Source organism: Pelophylax lessonae (assembly GCF_965119305.1).
Source record: "Pelophylax lessonae genome assembly, chromosome: 8".
Taxonomy (NCBI): Eukaryota; Metazoa; Chordata; class Amphibia; order Anura; family Ranidae; genus Pelophylax; species Pelophylax lessonae.
This window is the reverse complement of record NC_138775.1, coordinates 90,273,578-90,289,339: the sequence shown is the minus strand read 5'-3', so window position 1 is coordinate 90,289,339 and position 15,762 is coordinate 90,273,578. Positions and strand designations below refer to the sequence as shown.

Genomic DNA, 15,762 nt, shown 5'->3' with positions numbered 1-15,762 from the left:
CAATATTACCGTTAAAGTGGTGGGCTTGCATGGAAAGAATTGTGCACTCTGCCCCGGTTGCAGTAAAAAGTTATAAAAAGGCTGATCATGTCGACATTTTTTTATTTCGTGAGATGAGCCTTATGCCTGAAACATGTAAATACTCAATTTGATAGAGATCCTCCAACATACGGGGGGAATGTTACCCTATTCAATTCTTGTTGCAGGTGGGTGTTGGGAGGTGCCCTTGGCCAGCATGACCATCGATTACATGCTGATATGACGGGAGAGCAGAGCTACAGAGAGATGAGCTGTCTCTATTATCTTCTTCATTGTTCAGTGACAGGTTGGGGTGGGTCTAGGTCTAGGACAGTTATGGCAAACCTTGGCACCCCAGATGTTTTGGAACTATATTTCCCATGATGCTCAACTACACTGCAGAGTGCATAAGCATTATAGGAAATGTAGTTCCAAAACAACTGGGGTGCCAAGGTTCGCCATCACTGGTCTAGGATGACCTCCACTCAGAGGACGTAGGTTGAATGATGCTGGCCATCAGTGTGAGGACATCTAGTGGCAAAAAAGTACTGCACAGGAAATCTCTGCATTGAAGGTGAATATTGCAGCAATAGGTGGCTTTGCTTTTTTATCTTTTAATAGGCTATACATTTTTTATCTCATTTGTGGATGGAGTTCTACCTACAATTATACTTCAGGTGGCAAAAAGAGTGGCCGAAGCTTAACCCTCAACGTACTGCTACAAACACCTGCTACTACTACCAGTTCATCTCATAAAATGCCATTGTCATTTTTTTACAGATCAGCCCAATTTTATTATATACTGTACTTTTAATTTGTGTTCCCAGGAGGTACATGGCATGTATAACACTGTTGCACAATTGATATATTTCAGGAAGTAAAGAAAATGAGGGCATCATACAGTCTCTACAGATGTATGCAAATCTTCACCCTGCTATACATACAGGGAACACAAGGTATGTTGTTCCCAAATCCTTGTTATTAGTGATGTTTAAAGTAAGAGAATTGACAATTATCTAATGATTGATTTTTCTTAATATTTGCACAGATCTATCTGATCTGCTGAGAAGCACAGAAATCAGGAATCCTGCCAATCTTGATTTTTGAACTCCGTGATATCTGTATTTTAAACAGGTCTGCATGCATACATAGAGTATGAAATAAGTGAAATTTGGAGTTTTCACTTTTATGGCATAATCTGAAACATTTCAGGAGAATTCCACCAATGCCAACATGCATTGGAGTCATTTAGGAAGGCTAAATAAAAGTGTTTTTAAGGGTGGAATGGCTTTTGAATGGTCCCTGAGAGTTATATCAGCACCATTTACCTATCTTAGACCTGTACTTCTACCCAAAAAAAGCAATATTTTTAATTGTAAGTCTAACGATAAGCATAATGCTAAACCTAAAATGAATTAACCCTAACAATTTGTTTATAAACATAGTAAACAAATGCATGAAATTGCCATGGCATTACTGTCATTGTTATCACATGGCTTTGATTACTTAGTTAAAAAATATGGCAGGCATCCTCAGTATATCTGTGATTTACTAGATGCCATCCTACCAGTTTCCACATATACTGTATCTAAAATATCACTTTTCACTTGACCGACCCTTTATAGCTCCCTTTTAAATTTTATTCTTGCCATTTCATTAGACTGGAGTTGTTTTTAATTTTAAAAAATCCTCAATGTACCTTTGCATTACTGGTTACTGATTATTCATGGGAGCCTCCAATAAGAGTGCAATGATACATTTTTATTGAAATCCTTTGCTGCAATATAGCTATGTACGGGTTTCTGTGCTTCTCTATCAGACAAGATTTTAACAGTTACTTATTACTGTCGGTTGTGAATGATAGATGACGGCGTGTATCCCTCATGGAAATAAAGAGCTGACAGACATTCTCAGGATATTAAAATAATTGTATGCTGCATTGCAATGAATGCTGCTATATGATAATGATCAGATGTAAGAAGACATCCATTTACTAGATTAGCTTATGATTCTATCTATATTTATTATAGTACATCCAAGGCTGGTTTACGGAGTGAGATAGTCATATTGCAGCTGACTTTTTCAAAGTACAGAAAGACAGAAAGCAGTGTCAGACCAAAGTCATATAAAAGAGTCCAAAATAATTTTAATTGTTGGTAAAAAAAAAAAAAGGCCTTCTAAAAATAGGCAACATGTTTTCAGAGCAACACCACTCCCCCTTCATCAGGGCTGAAAACAGGATAAAACTTGGATGGAGAAAACCATGACTTCACAGATCCATATTAGAACCAATATTGAACTCTCCACATGGAGGAATAACTTGACAGCAAAACTTTTTCAAAATGTCTGAAATTGAAATGATTTCTGCTGGCAGTGGCTAGGCCAAACCTTGGGCCAGACCAAACATTGGCTGTTTGGGTGTTTGGACAAAAGCCCAGTTGCCCATTCAACAGGAGCCACACATCATGAATAATTGTGATAATACCTCTGCTTTTATACATAATGGCTTCCTTTTGTCAATGGTTGTTAAGGATGCTGTCGGGTGCAGACACAGCGGAGTCCTTAACAACCAGTGATATAACTGGCCCCATTCACATACATGGCTGGTAATCCTCAGCCATGTAAGAAAAGGGTCAGGAATAGTTAAACTAAAACCATGTGGAGTTCTCCCCTAATTTATATCAGGCTCTTAACTCCCTTAGCGGTAATCCCGAGCGTGACTCGGGGTGGTTTTCTTCATGCTAGGATCGGTATCCCCGAGTCACGATTGGGGTAGATGTGTAGAGCCTGCAGCGGGGTTCCTTACCTTCTCCTGGCGATCCAACGATGATCTCCCATTGCTGTGATCGCCGCTGAGATCCCCGCCGCGCCATCCGTCGGTCTGATGACTTCCTGGTTCCGTTCCCTGCAGCAGCAATGGTGCATGGGAGCGGAACTGGGAGGGAAATTCAAATGTTGCACCAATACAAACACATAAAAAGGAGGCGATACAATGTAATCTGAGAGGATTACACTGTATCACCTTAGTATCAGAAAAATATCAAATATTATAAATTGTAAATTATAAATTATATTATTAATACATATTATATATATTATATATATATATATATATATATATATATATATATATATATATATATATATATATTATAATATTTATATTATATAATATATTTTATATTTTATCATATATTTATTATTAATATAATATTTATATTTTATAATATATATATATATATATATATATATATATATATATATATATATTATTTATATTATAAATTATAAATATCAAACAATTGTACCGCTTTTGGTACATAATTCCTGACATAATCATACAGCCAGGGAGGTTAAGGGCTGGTACGAGTTTTAAGGGGGACTGCTTGCAAACAAACAAAAGAATTAAAAAGAAATGTCACGAGGTCCACCCAGATTCTATAACAGACCCTTACCTGAGCATGCAGCCTAGCAGGCCAGAAAAAAAGAAGGGGGAGCATGTGTACCCCCTCTTGAACTATACCAGGCCACATGCCTTCAGCATAGAGTGAGTAGCACCTTGTCTGCATGCTGATGAGCAAAGGGCCTTATCCCCAAAACCCTGGTTTAAGGCATCTGTGGGTGGGTGGCTTATTGGAATCTAGAAACTACCCTATAACAATATTAGATACTTGCTCCTCCTTTAATGTGAATGACTAAGAGTACATAGTTCTCCTACTCATTCACACAAAAAAATGTAAACAGTGAAAAACAAACACAGTTTTTGATAAAAACCAAGTATACCATGGTATATATCCACCATTAATCATGTCACCCAGCAATGTAGATCCATGCCAATCATGATGCCCAATGTCCACAAACTGACCAAAAGAAAACAATGCAGACGACTAACACACGTTTGGTCCTGTTGCTTCAAACCTACCGAACGACAGGTCCAGCAGATGACAGCTCATACATACAAAGGGGCAGGATAAGGGTCTGGTATAGATGAATGGAACCGCCAGCACTTTGTTTAAGAAAAGAAAAAAAGTGGCTGAGAGGGCTTGCCTCCCAATATTGAGGGCATGTGGACTAGTATGATTCAGGAGGCTGGGCCAGGGACGCATGCATGCCTGGAAAGGGTCTTTATGATTTTTTAGAGGGACATTTAACATCTTTCAAATAGTGTGCTAGCCCTTTTTAGAGAATAAAAAAAAAAAAAAAAAAACATGGTACCTTATTCAGGTATGCAACCTGGCTGAGTAAAAATTGCCACCATCCCAATTCATAATTAGTTTTTAGAATGCACATGGAAGGGCTTAGCACAGAACAAACAGTGCAACATTTTCCCAGCACACTTATCAGCTAGCCAGCTTGTAAGCAGGTGCTTGTGGGGTATCATTGAATGTATTGCTGGTGTTGTATTAATTACAATGTGCAGCTATATAGTTAGTCCAGGCTCCCCAGGATGGGAAAGGGTTAACTGTGTCTAGACTCTTCCTGGGCTTTCTGAGTCCTGCCTTCCTGCTGTAAGCCACATAAACCTTTTATGTCACAATGAATGTTAAAATTCATTGTGACAGCAATAAAAGAAACAGTGTAAAATAAACAAATTAAAATACATTTTTTTTTGTTAAAGGCTCCGTTCACATCTAGGCGTTTTGGGGCGTTTTTGGGGAGTTTTTCTGCTCTAGGATCAGCTCTCAAAACGCCCAACAAGACAAATCCTATTCATTTCAATGGCCCCTGTTCACATCTGAGCGTTTTGACGCTGTAAGCAAAACGCCCAACGCTCAAAAAAGTACATGAGCTTCTTTTTGGGCAGATTACAGGCATTTTCCATTGGTATCTATTCAATCAAAAAACGACTGCACAAAAAACGCCTGTAAATCGCGGTAAAATCGCGGTAAAATCGCAGTAAAAATCGCGGTAAAATCGCGGTAAAAAACGCGCGAAAACGCTACGCTCAGGTGTGAATGTAGCCAAAGTGCCCCCAACCCCCCCGTGCTTACATGCAAAGGTGAACTAATACATTGGTCATGCATACATAGGTAAACAGCGAAAGCACCACACATGAGAGGTATTGCTGCAATACCCTAGTTTGTCGCTATTCCGCAATTTTAAAGTGTTACATGTTAGATACAGTGCCTTGCGAAAGTATTCGGCCCCCTTGAACTTTGCGACCTTTTGCCACATTTCAGGCTTCAAACATAAAGATATACAACTGTAATTTTTTGTGAAGAATCAACAACAAGTGGGACACAATCATGAAGTGGAACGAAATTTATTGGATATTTCAAACTTTTTTAAGAAATAAAAAATTGGGCGTGCAAAATCATTCAGCCCCCTTAAGTTAATACTTTGTAGCGCCACCTTTTGCTGCGATTACAGCTGTAAGTCGCTTGGGGTATGTCTCCATCAGTTTTGCACATTGAGAGACTAAAATTTTTGCCCATTCCTCCTTGCAAAACAGCTCGAGCTTAGTGAGGTTGGATGGAGAGCGTTTGTGAACAGCAGTTTTCAGTTCTTTCCACAGATTCTCGATTGGATTCAGGTCTGGACTTTGACTTGGCCATTCTAACACCTGGATATGTTTATTTGTGAACCATTCCATTGTAGATTTTGCTTTATGTTTTGGATCATTGTCTTGTTGGAAGACAAATCTCTGTCCCAGTCTCAGGTCTTTTGCAGACTCCATCAGGTTTTCTTCCAGAATGGTCCTGTATTTGGCTCCATCCATCTTCCCATTAATTTTAACCATCTTCCCTGTCCCTGCTGAAGAAAAGCAGGCACAAACCATGATGCTGCCACCACCATGTTTGACAGTGGGGATGGTGTGTTCAGGGTGATGAGCTGTGTTGCTTTTACGTCAAACATAAAGTTTTGCATTGTTGCCAAAAAGTTTGATTTTGGTTTCATCTGACCAGAGCACCTTCTTCCACATGTTTGGTGTGTCTCCCAGGTGGCTTGTGGCAAACTTTAATCAACACTTTTTATGGATATCTTTAAGAAATGGCTTTCTTCTTGCCACTCTTCCATAAAGGCCAGATTTGTGCAGTATACGACTGATTGTTGTCCTATGGATAGAGTCTCCCACCTCAGCTGTAGATCTCTGCAGTTCAGTGATCATGGGCCTCTAGGCTGCATCTCTGATCAGTCTTCTCCTTATATGAGCTGAAAGTTTAGAGGGACGGCCAGGTCTTCGTAGATTTGCAGTGGTCTGATACTCCTTCCATTTCAATATTATTGCTTGCACAGTGCTCCTTGGGATGTTTAAAGCTTGGGAAATCTTTTTGTATCAAAATCTGGCTTTAAACTTCTCCACAACAGTATCTCGGACCTGCCTGGTGTGTTCCTTGTTCTTCATGATGCTCTCTGCGCTTTAAACGGACCTCTGAGACTATCACAGTGCAGGTGCATTTATACGGAGACTTGATTACACACAGGTGGATTCTATTTATCATCATTAATCATTTAGGTCAACATTGGATCATTCAGAGATCCTCACTGAACTTCTGGAGAGAGTTTGCTGCACTGAAAGTAAAGGGGCTGAATAATTTTGCACACCCAATTTTTCAGTTTTTTATTTGTTAACAAGTTTGAAATATCTAATAAATTTCGTTCCACTTCATGATTATGTCCCACTTGTTGATTCTTCACCAAAAAAATTACAGTTTTATATCTTTATGTTTGAAGCCTAAAATGTGGCAAAAGGTCGCAAAGTTCAAGGGGGCCGAATACTTTCGCAAGGCACTTTATATATTTACATGGCGTAACACCATTTTTTATATTTTAAAAAATAAATTGGGTATTAGATTGTGTTTGTGCACATTGAAATTCATTAAAACATTTTTTTTCCCAAAAAATTGTGTTCTAAAAACTGCTGTGCAAATACTGTGTGACAAATAAAATTGCAAAATCCACCATTTTATTCTCTAGGACCTCTACTAAAAAAAAATAAATATATATATATATATACAGGTCCCTCTCAAAAAATTTGCATATTGTGATAAAATTCATTATTTTCTGTAATGTACTGATAAACATTAGACTTTCATATATTTTAGATTCATTACACACAACTGAAGTAGTGCAAGCCTTTTATTGTTTTAATATTGATGATTTTGGCATACAGCTCATGAAAAACCAAAATTCCTATCTCAAAAAATTAGCATATCATGAAAAGGTTCTCTAAACGAGCTATTAACCTAATCATCTGAATCAACTAATTAACTCTAAACACCAGCAAAAGATTCCTGAGGCTTTTAAAAACTCCCAGCCTGGTTCATTACTCAAAACCGCAATCATGGGTAAGACTGCCGACCTGACTGCTGTCCAGAAGGCCATCATTGACACCCTCAAGCAAGAGGGTAAGACACAAAGAAATTTCTGAATGAATAGGCTGTTCCCAGAGTGCTGTATCAAGGCACCTCAGTGGGAACTCTGTGGGAAGGAAAAAGTGTGGCAGAAAACGCTGCACAACGAGAAGAGGGGACCGGACCCTGAGGAAGATTGTGGAGAAGGACCGATTCCAGACCTTGGGGGACCTGCGGAAGCAGTGGACTGAGTCTGGAGTAGAAACATCTAGAGCCACCGTGTACAGGCGTGTGCAGGAAATGGGCTACAGGTGCCGCATTCCCCAGGTCAAGCCACTTTTGAACCAGAAACAGCGGCAGAAGCGCCTGACCTGGGCTACAGAGAAGCAGCACTGGACTGTTGCTCAGTGGTCCAAAGTACTTTTTTCGGATGAAAGCAAATTTTGCATGTCATTCGGAAATCAAGGTGCCAGAGTCTGGAGGAAGACTGGGGAGAGGGAAATGCCAAAATGCCTGAAGTCCAGTGTCAAGTACCCACAGTCAGTGATGGTCTGGGGTGCCATGTCAGCTGCTGGTGTTGGTCCACTGTGTTTTATCAAGGGCAGGGTCAATGCAGCTAGCTATCAGGAGATTTTGGAGCACTTCATGCTTCCATCTGCTGAAAAGCTTTATGGAGATGAAGATTTCATTTTTCAGCACGACCTGGCACCTGCTCACAGTGCCAAAACCACTGGTAATTGTTTTACTGACCATGGTATTACTGTGCTCAATTGGCCTGCCAACTCTCCTGACCAGAACCTCATAGAGAATCTGTGGGATGTTGTGAAGAGAAAGTTGAGAGACGCAAGACCCAACACTCTGGATGAGCTCAAGGCCGCTATCGAAGCATCCTGGGCCTCCATAACACCTCAGCAGTGCCACAGGCTGATTGCCTCCGTGCCACGCCGCATTGAAGCAGTCATTTCTGCAAAAGGATTCCCGACCAAGTATTGAGTGCATAACTGAACATAATTATTTGAAGGTTGACTTTTTTTGTATTAAAAACACTTTTTTTTTATTGGTCGGATGAAATATGCTAATTTTTTGAGATAGGAATTTTGGTTTTTCATGAACTGTATGCCAAAATCATCAATATTAAAACAATAAAAGGCTTGCACTACTTCAGTTGTGTGTAATGAATCTAAAATATATAAAAGTCTAATGTTTATCAGTACATTACAGAAAATAATGAACTTTATCACAATATGCTAATTTTTTGAGAGGGACCTGTATATCCTGTGAGTTGTAAAACATGGTTCTGTGGTGTGGAATGAATTACTGCTACATAGCAGGAAATATAAATATGTGTGCTAACTTTATTTTTTCAGGCTTGGAACCCCTAGACTCCCTGAGGTGTGTTAATAACTTCAGGGAAAACTGGACATGTCACTGGACAGAAACGGTGAAAGTGCGAGAAATGCTTCCTATGAAACTCTACCACTGGAATAATCTGGAAAGGTATTTCTGCATAATAATAGATAGTCAAATTCTCCCTTCCTGCAAGCATATTCATAGTGATAGACTGACTGCAGTGTGAAAAGAATTTCTGCTCCATTTGCATAGGGAGTGTCGATCCTCCCTATCCCTTATGAATGCTGCTGTGCAGGGGATTACAGAAGGCTAACATGAAGACCTATTAAAGTATTTTTTTAAAAAACATGTCTGGAAAGCAACAATAAAGTGGACGTTTACTCAAAAAAGTGAAGATTTGATGTATTAAAAGGGACAATCTAGAAACTGCTACTAGGTACTGGGGGTTTGGTAGAGTCAGGGCTGCTGTTAGAAATTACGGGGCCCCATACAGTACAGCCTACTTGGCAGCCCCCCCCCCCCCAATTTTTTAAGACAATATTTTCACTAAAAATACACTATTAGTCCGTACACTATTAATTAGAATTAGTCCGTTTTTATTTGTTTTTTACATTTCTTTTTTCTTAAATATTAAAAAGTTTTACAAATATTTTATTTTACAATTTTTTTTAAATGATCTATTACAATGTTTTATTATTATTTTTTTTTACAATTTGTTATTTTTTTACAGGACAGGGAAGCCAGCAGCGCTTGAGGGGGGGGGGGGGGCTTCACAGTGAAAGGGGGGCACATGGGAAGGGGAGGCTCAGAAGCAGGCAGAACAGGAAGGGGGATCAATTACAGGAACCATGCCCTGTGTCTATGTCTCTCCCTGCAGCAGCTGGAAGCTGGCAGGAGAGGGAGAAAATGGCTTTCAGCTGTGGCAGAGCGCCGCACAGGGCTTCCTTCTGCAATTTCCCATCCTCCCGACCACACAGATTCCACATGCTGTTGGCCCCCCCCCCCTGTGTGCCCAGGCCCCCTACAGGAGGACTGGTGGTCCCCCCCCTATCAGCGGCCCTGGGTAAAAGTCGCATCAGCCGTACTTTTTGCACATTCCTACGTGTCTGGCAGGCCAGTGGACGAATGGGCTCTCAAAATCATGCCGCATGGAAATGCACAAATGTCTGTGCATTGTGGTGTGAACTGGCCCTAAATTCTTTTCAGAAAATGCGTTGAACTGAAGAGCATGATAAAAATGATAAACTCAAACACACAGACAGTGGCATGAATTAGAAAAGTGACTCACAACTCTGCCTGCTCTGTACAGAATTTCAGTTAGTCTGAAAGTAAACAGCTTCTGCTGTTCCCTCATTTTAGAAAAACCTATAATGCTCTGTGATACTAGTGTACATACTGATCACATAGGTAAAAATGATTGTCTTCTAAAAATTGTGGCTTTTTTTTTTCAAACCTATCACCAGTTCGAATCATTCGAAACATCATTGCGATCCTTTTGACAAACAGAACCAGGAAGATGGGAAGGTTCTTATAAGCTGCCGCTTTAATGACATATTCAGCTCTTCAGTAACTACCAACTTCACCTTCATAACAGAACCAGATGTACTTGCACAGACTTGCATTATACCAGCATCTATAGGTAAGAGTTTATAGAAAAAAAAAACAATTATCTTAAAGGGGAACTCAAGCCATGGACATTTTTCATGAGGGGAAAAAAGTTACCTCTTGCAAGGTATTGTAAATGCTCAGCTCCGTCCAATTTACTGAAGAATTCAATCATCTACCTGGCGTTAATACAATCGGCACTGCACTTCCACCTGTGGTGGCTATAAGAGCTGCGATTCTCATACAGTGAAGGGATTCTGCCATTTACCCATTTTTCCTCTCCCCCTTGTCCAATCACAAAATGCCTCATTTTCTGTGTACAGGACCAGGTTGGGCATTTACCATAGTTCACAAGAAGTACATTTTTTCTTTTCCCCCTTGTAAATTTGTAAAATGTCTGTGGCTGGAGTTCTGCTTTAAAGTGTAACTGCACCTAACAAAATAGAAAATGGAATTGAATATTTCGAAAAGGACCCGTTTAGCACTAAGGCTTGCACACAGAGCTTAAAGCGGTAGTAAACCGCTGAAAAAAAAAAAAAAAAACCTGCAAGACAATAGCATAATGTGCTGGTATGCATAGAATACTATCACATTTTGAAATACTTACCTTAGAACGAAGCCCCCGCAGCGGCGCTCGGTCACTGCTGAGGGAGCTGATATGTTCTCTCAGCTTTTCTTCTGGATTTGCGGGCTCCGACGATGTGAGTGGCTGGAGCCGTGATGACGTCACTCCCGCACATGCTTGCGGGAGCCCTCTATTACGGCAAGGGGCTCTGAAGTTCCAGCACGATACGCCGGACCTTCAGAGCACATGCGCTGCTGATGTAATTGGCTACATGCAGGGTGAATATCTCCTAAACCGTGCAGGTTTAGGGGATGATCATTTTACCTACAGGTAAGCCTTTATTATAGGATTACCTGTAGGTAAAAATCACCAAGCGGGGTATACAACTGCTTTAAAAAAGCAGCAGGTATAGGTGTTGAGAATTTTTTTTCAGCTGTAAAGCACCTCTATGTAAGGCTATGTGTCCGTGCACACATAGGCCTTTATAGGCATATTAGAAGAGGAGCATTTACAGGCAGAAAAAAAAAAAAAAAAAACGCCAAAGGCACGTTCATGAGAGGAACACCAAGACGTATCTAGCATTTGAGGGTTAAAGTGATTGTAAAGTCTAATTTGTTTTGTTAAAAATAACAAACGTGTTATACTTACCAGGGCTCTTTTTCTCAGAGAATAGGTCCAGGAACTCTTCTCTTTTAAGTCACCCTTTGCCTCTGCCCCTTACCCACCTCCAAGAACCGTTCCTTGGTTCCGCCCATTACCCACCTCCCAATACCACCCCTTTTAGAGAATATAGACCCAAGTATTATTTTGTGGTGCTATGTATTTTGTACGTAATTTGTTAATGATAACAAAAAAGACAGTAAAATAGATCTAACAACAATGGACACTCCAACGACAATAGATCCACCCCAGCAACAATAGACTCCCAACAGCCAACATTAATAGACCCTCCAGCAGCCAGCAACAAATACCCCTCCCTCAACAGTACATCCCTGCCAGCAACAATTGACCCCCTGCAACATAAGAATCACCCCCAGCAAAAATAGATCCCTACCAGCAACAATAGACTCCCCCCCCCCCTGCGAAAATAGATCCCTTCCAGGAACAAAAGGTTCCTCAGTAGCCAGCATCAATAGACCCCTTCCTCTACAGTACCTCCCTCCTAGCAACAACTGACCCCCAGCAACATACATTACATATATACATTCAGTTCTGTAAGGCGCCGGAACTGCGTTCACCCGCGTTCCCGCTGAAAAAAAGCCCTGATACTTACCTGCCCTGTGAAGTGATTTTGCACAAAGCAGCCCAGATCTTCCTCTTTGTGGGTCCCTCTTCAGTGATCTTGGCCCCTCCCTCCTGTGGAGTGCCCCCACTGGAAGCAGCTTGCTATGGGGGCACCCAAGCCCAACCGCATTTCCCTGTGTCCATTCAGACATGGAGCCACGACCCTCTCTGTTCACATTGGCTCACTGAATTTGATTGACAGCAGCGGAAACCAATGACACCACGCTGCTGTCTCAGCCAATGAGGAGGAAGAGTCTCGGGCAGCCGAGGCACTCCTGCAACATCGCTAGATCGAGATGGGCTTAGGTAAGTATTAGGGGGGCTGAGGGAGACTGCTGCACACTGAAGCCTTTTTATCTTAATGCGCTCTCTCTAAATATAGAAATGTTTTGTCTTAAAGTGTAAGTCCACCCTAAAACTAAAATCTCTGCATCTATAGATCTCCACGATCTAACACTAACCTATCTAGCCCTGTAAAGAAGAAATCAGTATACATACCTTTTTTGAAGCCATTCCGATTCGGTCTCCAGCGGCGGAAGCTCTGCAGAGGAAACGGCCGACAACGGCTGTGGAATGAATGGGAAGTGACGTCACCCATAGACTTACTATGTGGCTTCCGTTATCGGCTGTGTCTTTTGCACCCCCCTTTACAGCGAAGCCGCGGTTGACAGCTCAGCATAGGATCGGGTCGGATCGGCTTAAAAAAAGGTATGTATACTGATTTCTTCTTTACAGGGCTAGAAAGGTTAGTATTAGATTGTGGATGTCTGTAGATGCAGGGATTTTAGTGTTAAGGTGGACCTCTACTTTAAGTTTAGCTTTAAATCAGAGTTTATATGAAAAAAAAGACAGCAAGAAATAGTTCTTCCCACAGTTAAGGTTTATAATGAATGCTGTAGCATAGAGTTGTAGATAAAAGTGCGGTATAATTTGGTATTTTCTGTTTGTTCCTTTTTTTAAATCTATTCCTTCAGTTCAGATGCTGCCGCCGAATGATCTGAAAGTCCAAATGTCCGACTATGGCAAAATTAGTCTTACCTGGAAGATGCCAAAAAACATACACTCTTCTGCATCCCTTCTGTACCAAGTCAAGTACTGTAGAAAGGATTGGGAAACGTGGGAGGTACAGTACAATGAATAGCATTTTTTCTATCTCTTCAAAGCACGAGTGGGCATTGAGCATTGTTTTCTCCCTATGGGGGATGCTTTTCACACTTCATTGATACACTAAATGCAGGACTGTTAGCTATAGTGTAACAATAACACACATAAGAATGGTAAGGGATTGGTGCTGTAGAACGAAGCACAGGGCAAGCTAAAACTACATTTTCATTGTTTTAAGGGTATGAGGAAATACAAATCACAAGAGTATCCAAATGTTTTTAACCCTTGGTAAAATGTCTTACATGGATAATGAAGCAGATTACACAAGTTAGGAGTGTCAACAACAAACTATAATGTAGAATATCGTTGGTGAATACAATCTGCAATTGATAAAACTTTGGATGGGATATGTGGAAGTGACACTAGCTTTTATGCTAAATAAGGGTTGCACCAATAGATACCACTTTAAGACCGAGTACAATTACCGATACTTTTTTCAAGTACTCGCTGATACAGATTGCCAATACTTTTTTTAATGTCATGTGACAGTTTTCAAAGCACAATTTTGTAAATAAGTAATTTGTCTCCTTCACTGATGTACGCTGACGTGGCTGCACTGATGGGCACTGATAGGCTTCTCTGTTGGGCACTGATGAGGCTGCACTGATGGGCACTGATGGGGGTGTCATTAATGAGGAGGCACTAATATGCAGCACTGATGGACACTGATAGGTGCCACTGAAGGGCACTGGTGGGGTGGCACTGATGATGAAGCAGTAATATGCAGCACTGATATGTGACACTGATATGTGGCACTGATGGGCTGCACTAATGGGCACAGATGGGGTGGCACTGATGAGGAGGCACTAATATGCAACACTGATTGGCACTGATAGATGGCACTGATGGGCAATGATAGGTGGCACTGATGGGCAGGCACTGATGGGAAAGGAATGGCAACACTGATTTGGCTGTGTGTAACATAAGTTGGCTGTGTGTAACAGCTAACAAGCCTTACTGCAGGCGAGTGCTGGGTGTACGGGGTGTACCAAGATGGCAGTCGCGGTGTTCTGACGCCTCCAACAGGCCACTGACTCCCTCTGTCTTCTCCGCCCACTGTCTTCCTGGAACGAGTGCATGATGCCTCCAACACACCTCCAACTCCCTTGTGCGACGTTTCTTCCTGTGGCGCTGCTGGAGGTATCGGATCAAGCATTGGAGAATTTGCACGAGTACAAGTACTCGTGCAAATGCTCAGTATCGGCACCAATACTGATACTAGTATTGGTATCGGTGCAACCCTATTCTTAATGTGGAATTCATGGGATAGGGAAAAATACTGTAGGTGGAGGAGTCCGGCAGTCTGGAATATAAGATCCAGGTATTTGCCAAAGGGTAAAAGGAAGGGAGAGAAAGGGGAAGAGAAAAAAAAAGGGTGAAAATAAAGGGAGGCGAGGTAGGGAGGAGAGGTACTGAGAAAAGAAGGAAGGATAATGGGGAAGAATTGGGAGTAAAAACATGTTGCCTTAGGGAGTTGCAGCCTCCATAGAGGATTTTAGGAGGTACTATAGAAAGTGGCGTTTACATTGTCAGTGAATCTATGCAAATGGCTGGAAATGGCATACCTAGCATATCTCGCACCTAGGGCTGATCAATAAAATGCAGGATTGTGGGTGTGGCCAAATTGTGCTAACAGTGGGAGCAGCTTAAAGGGGCAAGGTTGAAAAAAAAAAAAAACCTGAGCTTACTCACTGTATACACAGCACACATATGCCACAGTCCTTGCACCCTCACAATATCCTAATTACTGTTCCACAAGCAAGAGTAACAGCCTAACAGTCTAAACCTCAGCACGCATTTTTTTTAAAAATTAAACTCCTCCCATATACATATGTTTTTTTACAGATAGACTACTATAAAGAAGAACATCCGGGGTATATAATGTACTTAGAGTGCAGTGATCAGGAGTATATTATATTGGGCCCAGGGTACAGGATACGGTAGCCAAGAGTATGAAATGTACAACATGAGTGTGCAATGCAAAGAGTGCAGTGCTCAGGGGTGTGTATGTTAAGAGCACAGGGCTAAGAAATGCATAAGGCACAGAGTGCAGGGGTCAGGAGTGTTTATCACAGAGAATGCAGGACTCAGGAGTGTGTAACACAGAGTTCATAGGTCAGGAGAGTGTAATGCACAGGCCACAAATTACAAACTCATGCCAGTACAAATCAGGTACCTGTGAGGTAGAATCCGAAGTGGAGCTTGAGTGCTGAGGATTCAGGTGAAGACATGTCAGGGAGGTCGGGCCAGCAACAGATCGGGTAAAGCAGTATACAAACAAAATTCAGAGAGTGGTCAGGCAGGCAGAGGTCATACACAAGCTGGCGGTGAAGTACGGAATCGGCAGGCTGGAGAGGGGTCAAGAATTCAGGCAAAAGTTCATACTTGATAATCAGAGTCACAGAGTATACAGCACACCCAGGGAGATAGTCCACACAAACGGGCACTGAGTAACAGGAAGTGCTGCTATTTATGGGCTGG

At 41.4% G+C, this 15,762-nt stretch overlaps 1 protein-coding gene across 1 annotated transcript in view; it reads left to right on the top strand.

Annotated features, from left to right (window-relative positions):
* CSF2RB (colony stimulating factor 2 receptor subunit beta) overlaps positions 1-15,762 on the top strand; it is a 101,903-nt gene that overhangs the window by 14,676 nt on the left and 71,465 nt on the right. The window contains exons 2-5 of the mRNA XM_082265495.1: positions 893-974; positions 8,681-8,810; positions 10,127-10,302; positions 13,092-13,240. Of these exons, the coding sequence (XP_082121621.1) occupies positions 905-974; positions 8,681-8,810; positions 10,127-10,302; positions 13,092-13,240 (525 nt within the window). The 5' untranslated portion in view covers positions 893-904. The remainder of the gene's footprint in view (positions 1-892; positions 975-8,680; positions 8,811-10,126; positions 10,303-13,091; positions 13,241-15,762) is intronic.